Source organism: Drosophila elegans, unplaced genomic scaffold (assembly GCF_018152505.1).
Source record: "Drosophila elegans isolate 14027-0461.03 unplaced genomic scaffold, ASM1815250v1 contig_208, whole genome shotgun sequence".
NCBI lineage: Eukaryota > Metazoa > Arthropoda > Insecta > Diptera > Drosophilidae > Drosophila > Drosophila elegans.
In genome coordinates this window covers 18,985,537-18,999,841 of record NW_024545578.1, presented here as the reverse complement: position 1 = coordinate 18,999,841, position 14,305 = coordinate 18,985,537, and the positions used below count along the sequence as shown (strand labels likewise).

The following is a 14,305-nucleotide window of genomic DNA, read 5'->3' as shown; positions in this document are numbered from 1 at the left end:
GCTTGGCGGCTCGGCCTCTGCTCTCCTTTCCAGCGAAAATCGTAAACAAAACAAAAACCAGAAAGACCAGTCAGTGGGAGAGCGAGGAGAGAGCTCAAAAGAGAGAGCAAGAGAGTAGACCTGCTCCAATTGGAAGCGTGGGCCGCTGCAACTGCGAATTTCCAATGGGAGCAGGCGCTCTCTTTGATCGCTGCTCGCTCCCTCTCGCGCTTTCGGCTCTCTCTCTCTTTAACTTGTGCCACAGTAGCTGCCGAAGGCGATTTTCTTCCTCGTGTCAGCCGATCGCTCTTCGTGGGTGTCGCCCCCGCTCCGCCCATTTTCTGATCGGTATCGGAATTGGAATACAATACCGTAGTCGTTGAAGGTCCCTTTTTCCAGTTGGCTTACGTATCCTTTAAGTAAACAAAGCTCAACCAGCTTGGCAGCGCTCCAAATGTGGAGACGATTTCTTGGCAATGTCATATATCCCTACCCCTCCCGTCGCGATACCACTCTCCTCCGCCCCTTGGCGACGACAATTCCATTAAAAGTTGTACGTTGTCACTTTGCGTTAACTTATCTGTGGAGCATGTTGTGCGATCGCATTTTTATTGTCGCCATTGTCTCTCGCTCTCTCCGTCTCTCTTTCTCCAGCTTTTTTCCCTGCCCACACAACGTACACACTTAAATATTACACTCGAAAAATAACGTTAGAATAATATATATACATTTGAGGATTTAATAAATAGTAATGCAGAGCAAACACGTGTGCCAAACCGATGTGAGACTGAGAAAAAACGTTTTTAAGCACTAACATTTCCTTCTACATTTAAGATCAAACTTTATAACAACATTTAAATATTGTAAAAACCTGTTAAATAAATATCAGCAATTTTGGACTAAGAAAATAGTTTTTAACAAATCACCAGAAGTTAGAGCTCTAGGTGCATAGAAAAAAAAATAAATAACAAGAATGGCTTTATTTGCTGCAATCTATCTGAAAAAGCTCCTTTAAACGGACAACATTTCTTTTAATATGTCACAACACTCAGTTCATGAACTCCCAATATAAATAAATTTATAAGGAAAACTGCCTCCTTAATTTTAATTGATATTTGAATTGTACTCTTTTCGCTCAGTGTATCAAATGCATCCACATCTCACGTGCGTCGGCTGCGTTGTGCGACGTTTCTTTGTCGCTTGGTTTTTGTATAGCACTTGGCCTGCTCCCCACTTGACAATGCTTTGCATGCCGGGCAACCATCCACATCCAGTATCTCCTCCTTCTCCTCTTAGCCCAACCCAACCCATCCCGATCCCATCTCATCCCATCCTATCCCATCCCATCCCATCCAGATCCCATCCTGCTCCTCACCAGCTTGTCATATTCCATGTTTGTGGCGGCGACAAAAGCTCTTGCGGCTGCCTCTGCCTGCGTCAACAGCGCTGCCCGCACAATCAGCAACTCGGCATCTTGTTCGCTGTCCCTTTGTGCGCCTTTCGCCCGAATTGCATTAACCAGAGTCGGCGGTGCACTGCGAGAAATTCCACATTTTTCAGATAACTTAACAGCACCTATTGAACTTATAAAAAATTTGGTTTAAACGGGGCAAGTTCTGGCCCGAAAAGTACAACTCCAGCTAGCATTAACGCCAACATAATTTTATAATGGCTATTAAAATTATTCATTAATTCAGATTGAAAATAATTGTAAAAGTGTAGTAGAGTTCGAATTTTTTAAATTGTTCATGGCGGTGTATTTATTATAAACCGCAAGTTTTTTCCAGTGCAGCGGCGTCGCAGGCCAGGCCAACCTTGTTCTGCCACAGAAAAAGACATCGCTCGGCTCGAATCAACCCGCTCGCTCCCCTCACACCACACTCCCCACCGCCCACTCCCATTGCTCATTTTTAATGTGCAATTCCGTATGTACAGCTCGTAGCCATGGCCACCATTCCGCTCCTAGTGTGTGTGTTTGCATAGCAGCGTGGTTGCTGGTTAGGCATGTGCCACCTCCAGCTCCAAGCTCGGAGTTCCGATGCCCAAGCCCCCGCCCCACCACAAACTACCATTCCGGCTCCCACCTCGGCTGCAACTTCAGCTGGAAACCTCAGATCACAACCTAGCCTTATAACCAAACGAGTGCAGCTCCGTTTATCGGCCGGCCTAACCTTGTTAGGATTGTAAAATGTAAACCGAAGGCGTTGCCGCGTACTTAGACCTCAACTCGGACTTACACTGGTCAAAAATATAAATTCTAGATCACAAAAAAAGATCGGTATAAATAAGTAAATGGCATAAACTGTCACCTGTCATGAACTTAAACACATTTAGTTTTATCTTTTGTGGTTAACCTCAACGTTTATATTATAATTTAGTTTTATACATTTAAGAGAAATAATCAAGTTTTACCATATTTTATTTTATAATTTGACTGAAATCAAAAGATTAATACGAGTGCTTAAAAAAAGTAATTTTATAGTTAAGAAAGCATTATATAAGATTTATAAAATTTTTTTAATGCTACATTTTTTTGGTTAAATATATCATTTTTGATGCAAGTTAACAACAGTTGACTTCAAAATTTGTAAGTCAGTATTGTAGCCAAAAAGCATAGCTACAAATTGGTGTAGTTATTGAGTTACAGTATAAGGAACCAAATATATATCCTTTAAATGTATTAAATGTTATTTCTCGTAGTGTAACCTAGCTCTAGCTCTGCGAGTGATCTGTGGGGCCTCCAACTGCATTTCGCTTGGCTGGCACACGCTCAAGTTGCCTCCATCCGCGTCCTCGTCTTCGTCCTCAAGCATGGTCATCGTTAATCGAAAACGGGCTGTGCCGTCGCCCTGCGGTTACGAGTGTCGCCAGGCCAAAACGAACCGCAGATTGGAGTGGAGAATGCAGAAGGAATTGGGGGGAGATCCGGAAATTCACGAAGGGGCCTCTTAGCCTGGCCAACAACTGTGCGCGTGCGCAGAGCCGCCAACCTGGCAATGTGTTCATTTCGAACCCATATTTCGTTCGGTCGGGCAGAAATTATGCCCGGTAGTCATGCAGCTCCAGCAACTCATGTAGCTATACACTGAAAACTATTTTTGCATAATTTATCACTGACTGATCAATGAAAATTATTTACTAAACTCGTTCTTATAAATATTACATAAAGAATTATTCATTACAATAATTCTTTATTTTAAATAATAAAAACAATGCACAAATTGTATATTCATATCAAATATTCATCTATATTTTTCTCGAGAGGTTCATATTTGCATCTTACTTCGTAATATTATCCATTTATTTTTGTGCAGCAAGATCTCTTTTTACTAAAACAAAAAAAATCATTATAAATTTTTTAGTTTTGTCTTTTACTATTTGCCATTTGTTTAATGTACAAGCATTTTTTATCTGTAAATAGGAATTTTAATCTTGAAAATGTATTTATACCTCTGTTTTCAGATATTGAGGGGATAGCGAAATTAAAGCGAGCATTTGACTGACGGACTGACGCAGTCTCTCTGGCCAAAGTGAGTGACTAGTTGACTGCCAGACACGCGGCTTGATTGCACGCCTTGTCCACGTCCACATCCACGTCCAGATTCACATTCTCGTCCACGTCCGCGTCTACAGCCGTGTTCGACTCAAATGTCCGAGGAAATGGGAAACGGGAATGGGTTTGGACCAGGCTATAAGAATCGAAACGGGCACTGAGTACCGGGCTTAGAAATAAGGCGAATCAGGGACACCAAACCGACCGACACCCAACCGAGACGCTGCGGTCGCACATTCGTCATGCAGGCTGTAAAGCCACACCTGCAGTCAAAATAGTAGTACTAATGGCTGCGCAACCATTAGTTACTTATAATTTAAGAGCTACAAATCTAAATTGGCTTTTAGGGGAATGGAATTAAACGTAGATAATATCTGTAGCCAGTCGGTTTGACCTATTTTATTAGTGACTTAACATGTTAAATGGTTTTTTGTCATATTTCAAATGTATATATTATATATAGGTTTTTTTTTGTTTTTTTTTTCATAATAACAAATTATGATAATTTTATATTTATATTGAGCATTTACCTAGATCTAGTAATTTTACCCCAGCTGTGCTTGCATCTCCGTCCGTGTAAACATGCACAATTCGCATTCGATTTTGATGCGTATTGATGGCTGCCCGGCCAGCATGAGTGACGCTAAGCAGCTCCGAGATTAATGGTTCCGAATTAGTCAGTGTCACTTATTGGAACGTTGAGCTCTCTTTCTCTTTCTCTCTCTCTCTCCCTCTCTGACACTTTCAAAAGGGGCAGATGGAGGAAAAACGTGGAAGTCTGCATTAGAAAGAGCTTAAGCGGATTCATTAGACCAACCGCCGAAGTCAAAAAAAAAGTCAATTACAAATCAACAAAATGAGTTTGTACAATTGAAGGCAAAAGATCACTGGGGGCCGGAGAAAAGCACAAAAACAGAGAGCGAGATTAAAATTAATTTGGACATTGTGTTTACAATATCATCGATCAATAACTGTCAACACAGCGGTTCGATTTATTGAGGCTGTGGTGCCCTTAATTTGGGTATATCGGTTTGGATAAAAAGAGATACTTTAAAGGGAACAACATAAAAACAATTACAAAAAATATTTTATTTAATTTTAAATATTTAGTACAATATATGAGTTGAACAAATAAAATCTAGTTATATCTATAATTTGTTTACAATCAATTAAAAGCATAAGAACATAAAGAAGTGACGATAAGTAAAGATTTTGAGAACCGCATAGAAAGGCATAGTTGTATGCTCTTTTAGAATATTAGAATCGCATAAGTAAATTATTTGAGAATCGCCACGAAGGGTAAATCAATCTCGACTCGCACCCGCTGCCATCTTCGCTGCACCCATAATGTAATACAAATTACATTTTTTGTTTTTATTTCTTCACCGATTCTTGGTGATTTTCGATTTAAGATGAGAGTGGAGATGGGAGAGACTGGAGACCACCTGGCGTCTGCAGACCCCGCTAATTGCATTGTGGGTACGTAGGGCACAAAGGAAAGTTGCCAGGTGATGATATCAGCATGATCAAGCACTTAACTAAGTACAAATGATGGCCCCCTTTTGAACGGCCCGTCCCGAGCCTTCCGCCCCCCAATCCTCATCCTCAGTTAGTTGGATAGTACGGAAAAGTTTACAAATTGTTGATTCAACGCGGCATGAAATCGGCTTCGAACTTTGTACAACTTTAATTAACCGATTTCTGCTGGCCCGCGGTGGAGAACGGGGCTAAAGTCATAGAAATAAGTTAAATTACACTTAAGCCGATTAAAGTTCAGCTCGGTTTCGGCAAAACGATTCGATTTGTCTCGTTTGGAAGGGCTAAGACCGCTGATGACCGCTCGATCGGATGGCGATGGCGGCAGATGGTTCCACTCACAAAGTTCATTAAAAGTGGCCAAGTTAATGCGCTGGGCAAACAGACATAAAACTGGAAACCCCGATACAAAACTGGAACCTGAACTCGTTCCTTGCATACTTGAGCGATGATTTTTCCCAAAACCTAATTTTCAATTTACCAAAACAATTAACAACAAATTTTATTGGCTTTTAAGCCAAGTCAAACAAACACTCGAAACAGTGAGCGCAGCGTAAAACCCAGCGTATGTATCTCACAGAGTGCCGCTATTGATCCAGTGTTTGTTCAGCCCAAAGATTTGTTTGCCTTTCTGTTCTATTGAAGTTGGTGTGTATCTTTTAATTAACAGATCCGAAATGGGATCTATAAAACTGATGTAACCGAATCCGCTCTACCTATTTGATTTGTTTGATTGCCAAATGGCATGGAGACGTTGCTTCGCTCTGCATTCCCAACGACTTCATCGGTAAATCTTTTCGGATGGCCAAAGTAGGTGCCAGCTAGCATGTTGTTTTGCATGTTAAGACCAGCTCCTTTCCTTTCCTTCCCTTTCCTCCAGGCACCTCCACGTGAGCCTGTTCGAGTAGAAGCCTAGCCACTACCACTACCACTGCCACTGCCACTGCCACAATGTGCCATAAATTTATGACACTACTAAAAATAGTAGTGGTAAATGGTAGTCATGGAGTGCAGAGTCTGGAGTATCTGCAGTGTGGGCATCTTCGTGCTGTTATGGCGGCTGTTACATTATGTTGCCTTTGTTTCCATTGCGCATTACAAGGGCGAACGGGGAGAATCATATGCAAGTGAAAATGCCATTTAAAAGTAGATAAATAAACTTAATGCGAACCAACGCAGCGGGAAGGGACGAAAAGTGTCATTTCTGTTGGATATTTATGTTGACCATGGCGGCTTTCCAGACTCCGGCGAAGTGGATCCTGTGGCGCAGATGGAAGGAGCCCAGCCAGAAGCATTCCTCCGACGGCTATCCCTCACCCACATCACAGCTAACTTGGCCAAGTCTATCATTAGGCCCAGCTGAGAATCGTTAAGCCAGTTCTATATACCTTCTACCTGTGGCCCCTCCAAATTGGCCCTTGCGTGCCACAAAATTGTGTCTGGCCAGCAGATTTCTCCCCTTAAATGTTACGTTTGCGCAACACAAAGGAAGCTATAAATAACAATTAATTGTGTTATTAAACTAATTCAAAAATGCAGCTCCACAGGACGAAAGGCCGTCAGTCATGCGATCCTCTGGCCTGCCACATAAATTTTTGGTAGCCCCGCTTTTTGGCGAACTCGGTCGGCTAATTTACATTTCGATGGTGGCCGGGGCAAAAGTAAAAGTACTCAAGTCGTCGAACGTCGTTTCTAAAAAAATTGTGCCCCACGGCCAGAAGAACAGGCCTCAACTTTGGAGCCCTGCCATCCTCGGACCAATCAATTATGGAATCAGTCAATGATCAGCAAGGAACTGCCGACTGCCGCCTGCACGCAATGGCCCAAAGGAGTCGATGGTCTTCCGATAGTCAGTGGACTCGATCGACCAGCGAGTGTTTGGCGCGAAAGTCGCAAAAACACGCACATAATGACAACAATTAAGGCCCAAGCTGTTGTGCCATTTATTTTGGTGCCAAAACGACAGGCGGTTGGAAAGCAATATAGGAAAAAAAGAAAAAAAATATCAGTTTTGCATACGGCCGTCTTAAGCCGGACAAAACAAATATTACTAACTTAAAACTAATAAAAAAATGTCATGTTGCCAATAACTCTATTCATCTTAAAGGTAAAAAACAAGATCGGAAGCTTTTATACCCTTGCAGCTATTTCAAAAATTAAATATTCTTGAAAACATTTGATTTATTTGCGTATATGTTTAACAACATTGAATCAGACAGACGGACATGGCTAGATCGATGATGATTAAGAACATATATACTTTATATAGTCGAAAATGTCTCATTCACTGCGTTGCAAACTTTATAATAGCTTTGACAAGGGTATAAAAAAAATAAAAATTACCAAATCGTAAAAGCTGTACAGAATATATCATTATTTCTGTACGATTATAAACAATTGACAAAATCAGCGGGATTCGAAAAACGTTAGGCAAGTATTTTTGTTTATGTTTAATAAAACAAAAAAAACATGTTCATAGTAATCTCTGACCCTACATTCAAACCCAAATTTTGATGTTGCTACGCTGAGTCCAACATACATTCAGTTTGTTTTATACTCTTGTACAAAACACATCAATTTTTACTTGAAACAAATCACAAAATTTCAAGTTTGTTTCGATACAATATTTTTTTTTTTCACTAAATAAGTTTAACGTAAATAGAGGTACGTCATGAGTTCACTGCAGCTCAAAGGTAGTAAGACGGCGGTCAAAAATCAAAACACCAAGAAAACTTTAGATGAACATCTCATGGACGCAGATGGACTCACGTTTGACTTTGATAATGCGCCCATCATTAACTTCCTGAAGGAGTTTTGGTATAGCAACAAAGATTCTTACACGGATTCGCAAATTGCGGTAGCGGCTGTGAAGAAATGGAACGATATGTCGATCGGCGATCGATGCCAATACGCTGGGGTAAGTTGTAATCTCGGTATTCAAACGATATTTATTCAATATCAATAATTAAACATCCCGCCATTTAGCAGAGCCCACCCATAGCTATACCGATTGATACCGATTGCTCTAGCACTAGCACTATCAAGCTGCCCAGCTCTGCGAACAGCGATGACCAAATAGAATCTAAGCCAGATACCTCAAAGGCCACAGACGCTTTCTTTGGCAACATGGAGGACGAATGTCGAAGGAGGGAGCCCAAGTGCGTTAAGCCCAGGAAGCGATGCGCCAAGCCGAGGGCGATGTCAAAGGTTAAGAAAAGGTGCGCCAAGCCCAAGCCCAAGTGCGCCAGAGCCAAGCCAAAATGCCCCAGGCCGAGGAAGAAGATGGCCAGGTGCCCCAAGGCTAAGCCCGCGTGCCCCAAACCAAGGTGTTCCAAGTAACCGTAGAGAAGCGCAAGTCCTTTTGCCGCAAACCTTTAGGCCATATTTAGATCCAGACAGAACAGACAGCACTGCTTGAATCAAAGAAGTTGAAGAACCCCCGGGATAAAGCGGTCCTCAAGGCAGGAAGTTCCAACTTATATTCTTTAAAGCCCCACATAAGCATAAATAAAAGTATATGTCTGTTAAAAGTTTTTATTTTAAACGCACATGGGCAAACCCATATTTGGAGACTTGTAGGCAATGAATAATTTTTTTTAAATTTAAACTAGTGAAAATCGTAGTTTCACTACTATTAGTTCTACACCCGAAAGAATCTTGGAAACGAAATCATACTTAAATAAGTGTATTTTAGAAAACGCATGGATTTTAATAACGGGGTCGACGGGAGAGCATCACTTTCATACATTTTTCAATGAAGGGCTTAACGTAATGGACATCTGTATAGACGCCGGGATATAAAGGGCTGGCACATCCGATCCCAAAAGACACGATTCCGCAGACCTCCTTGTTGAAAACCAGTGGACCTCCAGAGTCGTAGGTGCAGGCATCTTTCTTTCCCAAAACTGAGGCGCAGAACATGCTGTCTGATATTGTGGCTGCACAAAAAAAAAGTATTATAAATTCAATATGTTCTTATTATAAAAATATATACGGCTTTTAATGTTTTTTAAATTAGAATGGCTTTTTTCCAATATTTAACGTTTGTAATAACTGTAATTAAGTATACAATTCTAAGTTACTCAAAACAAATTCGTAAAATATTTAAAAAAATGACAAATGAACAACAAAATATAAAAAAAAAAGACAGGAAGCAAACTTTCGCAAGCCAAAGTTCATAAACCCTTGCAGCTTTGCAATAATTAAATATATTATATATGATATTGTTTTTCGATTTGAATAAAATTTAAAGCTTAATTCTAAACTATCAAAGAAAAAAAGTTATAATATAGAGAAGCTCCTTCAACAGGAAGACAACTTTTGGAAAAGTTTGATGCAGTAAGCTTTAAAACTGAGAGACTAGTTAGTCTCTTGCAAACTTCTGACTGAAATTATAATACCCTTTACAAGTATAAGAGTATAATAAGAGCGATAGCTTTAGGTGCATTTATTTTTGTTTAAATTATCTTAATGTTTACAGAAATAGACAATTATTATAGTTTCTCAAAACACAAGAAGAATTAATTTTAAAACAAATAAATAAAACAAAATAAATAAAAGAAGGTAGATTATTACCTTTTAAATCAGTACAAAGCACATTTTTGAAAACTGCATTTTTGATCTGGTGCATTTATATTAAGAGAGGTTGGAATGTTGAAAGGTCACTCACCTGCCGTCTGATAGACCTTGCGGCAATAACTCTTCTCAACTACAGGTACTGTGACGGTTCGCAGCAACTGATCCGGACCACTTGCATCCGGGCTAACCATCCCCCAACCGGAAACTACCAGTAACTTGCCCGGACTCAATGGCGTGGAGCACAATGATAGTTTACCGATGCCCTTTCCCACCATGGGCCTATTCAGCAGCATCACAGCCACGTCCATGTGCATGGAATCCATCCTGAACTCGGCGGACTTGATTATAGTCTTCACCCAGCGGCGAACACCAGTTTCGCTGAGTTTCGAGATGCCACCGATCACAGTCCAACCCTCCTTCATTCCCCGGTTCTCAAAACAGTGGGCCGCCGTCAGTACAAAAATATCCCGAATCAATGTGCCACCGCAGATAAAACTGCCGTGGTATTTCAGTGCCACTAAATATCCACCCAACTTCTCATTGGTAGTCAAATGGCCGCCAATAACACGTGTCTGCTGCGCAGGAGCCATCACTCTCTGGGCCAACTTTTCCACATCGATGGTCTCATTGATGTTCAGAGCATGCAAATCCTCTATAAGCAAAATTCCAAATACCAAACAGCAAACAAGGAGACGATCCATAGGGTTCACAGAACTATTTCCAAATAATCACTTAAACGATCCACAACTTACCGTAAAAAAGACGCTTAAGCGAATCCAATGGCTGTGGCAATGTGTTATAATTGGGATCCATTTAAATATTCTATATGGCGTAATGCCCGTCTAATCTTAAAACATACTATCGAAGTGAACTAAATGTTCTCAATTATATTACAAAATGATTTTTTTTTTTTTTAAATAAGGTTGTTCTTTAGTAAACAATGCCAATGTAATATTATTTGCTTTTAAAAGTTACGTTTTGGTTAGGTTATATTAAAACTGTTGTACTTGCAATATTGTAATTTAAAGACATTTGTATGATCGGTATTTTTAGTTGGATAATTTATTATTAAAGTGTAGAGCTCAAAAATTTCTGTGCAAAATCATTTGCTTGCATTCAGTTGTCAAAAATAATAGGGTCCAATATGTAAAATACATATTTTTCAAATTTTTCGTAAACATTCCCATAAATATGTGTTTCAAGCTGCGTCTCGGCCTAAGAAGAATTAGCAAGCAAGTACACAAATGGCTAAATCGACAACAATTTGCTGATTTAAATACGGCCTCAGCTGTGGTCCAATATCATGATCAGCCCGATAAATCAGATGGGGACAGAAAACTTTACCGTTCCTTAAGACTGTCAAATGGATTGCGTGCCATGCTTATATCAGATCCTTTTATAGATGATCCTCCGGTCCATCGAGCGTCCAGCGAAAGTGTAAATTCTTCTAGCGAACATTTTAATGGTAAATTAGCGGCATGTGCAGTCCTCGTTGGCGTTGGATCATTTAGTGAGCCGCGACAATATCAGGGATTAGCACATTTTGTGGAACATATGATATTTATGGGATCAAAAAAATTTCCTGTAGAGAATGAATTTGACGCGTTTGTGACGAAAAGCGGGGGTTTCAGCAATGCGCATACTGAGAACGAGGAGACATGTTTCTACTTCGAGGTGGATGAATCCCACCTTGACAAGGGTATGGATCTTTTTATGAACTTGATAAAGGCTCCGCTAATGCTTCCCGATGCCATGAATCGAGAGCGTTCTGCCGTCCAGTCTGAATTTGAACAGTCTTTTATGAGAGACGAGGTCCGTAGGGATCAGATTTTGGCAAGTTTTGCAAGTGATGGATATCCACATGGCACTTTTAGCTGGGGTAATTTCAAAACCCTCCAGGAGGGCGTTGATGACAACCATCTGCACAAGGAACTCCACAGGTTTTGTCAAAATCATTACGGATCGAATCGAATGATAGTAGCTATTCAAGCGCAACTTTCATTAGATGAACTAGAGGACATGCTAATACGCCATTGTTCTGATATACCTAAAAGTCAGGTGAATGCAGAAGACCTATCGCAATTTAATTACCAAACTGCATTCCGAGAAGAGTTTTTTAAGCAAGTATTTCTAGTACAGCCAGTGGAAGATGTGTGCAAAGTTGAGTTAACTTGGGTTTTGCCACCAATGAAGAATTTTTATCGCAGTAAGCCAGACTCCTTTATTTCCCAACTTATTGGGTATGAGGGAGTAGGCAGCTTATGTTCGTACTTACGTAGGCGCCTCTGGTGCATTAGCCTAAGTTCAGGAGTTAGCGGAAGTAGCTTTGACTCAAACTCTATATACTCATTATTTAACATAAGCATATACCTCACAGACGATGGTTTTAATCACCTAGACGATGTATTGAATGCCACATTTTCATGGATTAAGCTTCTCATCAACAGTGAAGAGATTGAGTCTTCTTATAAAGAATTTCAACAAATTGCCAACAACAATTTCCGATTTCAAATTGAACAACCTTCTATTGATAATGTTCAGGGCATTGTGGAAAACTTAAATTACCTGCCGTTTAAAGATGTCCTTTCGGGACCAGAACTATATTTTGAATATAATGAATCAGATTTTCAGCATTTAAGAGAGCACATAAGTGCATTTAACTTTAATATAATGATTTCATCCTATATACCATATGAAAGTAATGAATACGATCAAAAAGAACCTTGGTTTGGTACTCAGTATAAAATTATTTCAATGCCTCCGAAATGGCAAAGCATGTGGGAAAATCCACCAATATTGAATGAATTGCATTTTCCGGAACCTAATCCATTTGTTACCACTGATTTTAGACTTTATTGGGAAGAAGCAGGAAGGCCACATATATCAAGGAGTCCAAAGTCTTTAATTAAAAATGATTTATGCGAACTATGGTTTCGGCAGGATAACATTTTTCATCTTCCCGACGGATACATAAACCTGTACTTCATTACACCTCTTGTCCGGGAAAGTGTTAAAAATTACATGACTGGTGTTCTATACACCTACTTAGTTGAGTTCACAATGGCCGAGCAATTATACCCAGCCTTAGAAGCAGGACTGACATATGGCCTGTATATTGGTGACAAAGGTTTGGTTATGCGGATCAGTGGCTATAATGAAAAGCTTCCCCTTTTGGTGGAAATAATACTAAACGTAATGCAAACTATTGAACTGGATGTGGCTCAGGATCATTTAAGAGCATTTAAGGATCTTAAAAAGAGGCAAATATATAACGGTCTAATTCACGGGAAAACTCTAAACCTTGATTTGCGCCTCAGCGTATTGGAAAACCAACGGTTTACCATGCTTTCCAAGTACGAGGTCGTTGACACTATAACACTAGATGATGTTAAGGATTTTAAAGATAATTTTCATAAGAAAATGTACGTAAAAGCGTTAATACAAGGGAATTTCACTGAAGAACAAGCTAAAGATTTAATGCAAAAAGTTCTTCTAACATATAACAGCGAAAAAGTAGATAATTTATCGGCATTGGATAATAACTTACTTCAGTTGCCTCTAGGCTCTTATTATTTAAGGGCCAAAACTCTTAACGAGGACGACTCAAATACAATTATAACAAACTACTATCAAATAGGACCAAGTGATCTGAAACTGGAGTGTACGATGGACCTCATAGAGTTGATTGTAGAGGAACCATTTTTCAATCAATTACGGACTCAAGAGCAATTGGGCTACAGTCTGGGAATACATCAGCGAGTTGGCTATGGTGTGTTGGCTTTTCTAATCACCATAAACACTCAGGAGACAAAACATAAGGCTGATTATGTAGAGCAACGTATTGAGGCTTTTAGGTCTCGAATGTCTGAACTTGTCTCACAGATGAGTGATGCAGAGTTTCAGACTTTTCGAGAAACTCTTATCAGTGGGAAAAGGCTGGGTGACAATAGCTTAGATGAGGAAGTTATGCGAAATTGGAGTGAAATCGTTACCAAGGAATACTTCTTCAATCGCATGGAAATGGAAATTCAAACGCTGAACAATTTAACGAAGGAGGATGTTTTGAGTTTCCTGAATGACTATGATAAAAGCAATTTAAGAAAACTTTCTGTCCAAGTTGTGGGAAACGATAATTTATTACCAGATTCAACAACCCAAGATACTTCTCAAGCTGCCACTCGTTCCGGATCTGTGGCACACTTATTGGATGATATCGATATCTCGAGTCATGAAATTATATATAGGCCAATGGGCGATAAGATCAAGATTGAGTTTTTGGGAGAGAGCAATGATCCTTCAAACATTAAGGACATTACTGCCTTTAAAAAATCTCTCTATGTCTATCCGTTGTTCAACACAAATCCAAACCTTGCAAACAAATCCTAAGAGTTTTAAAATTCATAAGCAATAAACTTAATTGCTTTCATTAACATTTTTTAAAAGGCTTTAACGATTTGCTCAAAATATTTAGCTTTATGTTTTGTCTTTTGAGTGTTTAATAGCAATAAGATATAACATGATCCTAATGTGTATAATTAGAATAAGACTAGATCAACTATAATTTTTATTATTTCGTATAAATAAAGATACTAAGCATAGGTAAACTGCTATTTATGTAAAATGATTGACTTATTTCGACAGAAATCCTTGCATTAGACA

General features: G+C 39.6%; 3 protein-coding genes across 4 annotated transcripts; 2 read left to right on the top strand and 1 right to left on the bottom strand.

The window, feature by feature from the left end:
• Positions 1-7,607: 7,607 nt before the first annotated feature.
• LOC108142245 (histone-like protein 18C) lies at positions 7,608-8,598 on the top strand. Of its 2 annotated transcripts, none has more exons than XM_017265964.2 (2): positions 7,608-7,985; positions 8,054-8,598. In XM_017265964.2, exons 1-2 carry the CDS (start codon positions 7,740-7,742, stop codon positions 8,405-8,407), a joined length of 600 nt encoding a protein of 199 aa, XP_017121453.1. In that variant the 5' UTR covers positions 7,608-7,739; the 3' UTR covers positions 8,408-8,598. The 2 variants fall into 2 exon arrangements, with proteins under 2 accessions (XP_017121453.1, XP_017121454.1); XM_017265965.2 differs by having other exon boundaries at positions 7,609-7,985; positions 8,057-8,598.
• Positions 8,599-8,629: 31 nt separating this feature from the next.
• Positions 8,630-10,351, bottom strand: LOC108142244 (seminase). Its single transcript, XM_017265963.1, has 2 exons — positions 9,738-10,351; positions 8,630-9,006 (listed from the first exon to the last, which is right to left on the bottom strand). The coding sequence occupies exons 1-2, from the start codon at positions 10,345-10,347 to the stop codon at positions 8,777-8,779; spliced, it is 840 nt and encodes a 279-aa protein (XP_017121452.1). The 5' UTR covers positions 10,348-10,351; the 3' UTR covers positions 8,630-8,776.
• A 368-nt stretch (positions 10,352-10,719) lies between these two features.
• LOC108142855 (nardilysin) lies at positions 10,720-14,078 on the top strand. Its single transcript, XM_041708359.1, has one exon. It carries the CDS (start codon positions 10,838-10,840, stop codon positions 14,030-14,032), a length of 3,195 nt encoding a protein of 1,064 aa, XP_041564293.1. The 5' UTR covers positions 10,720-10,837; the 3' UTR covers positions 14,033-14,078.
• Positions 14,079-14,305: the final 227 nt, after the last annotated feature.

Excerpts from the sequence above, each read along its gene's own strand:
- LOC108142244 (XM_017265963.1), bottom strand. The coding sequence starts at position 10,347 with ATGGATCGTCTCCTTGTTTGCTGTTTGGTATTTGGAATTTTGCTTATA. Across the intron at positions 9,007-9,737 it reads CAAGGTCTATCAGACGGCAG|CCACAATATCAGACAGCATG; the intron begins GTGAGTGACCTT and ends TTTTTTGTGCAG.
- LOC108142245 (XM_017265964.2), top strand. The coding sequence starts at position 7,740 with ATGAGTTCACTGCAGCTCAAAGGTAGTAAGACGGCGGTCAAAAATCAA. Across the intron at positions 7,986-8,053 it reads ATCGATGCCAATACGCTGGG|CAGAGCCCACCCATAGCTAT; the intron begins GTAAGTTGTAAT and ends CCCGCCATTTAG.
- LOC108142855 (XM_041708359.1), top strand. The coding sequence starts at position 10,838 with ATGTGTTTCAAGCTGCGTCTCGGCCTAAGAAGAATTAGCAAGCAAGTA.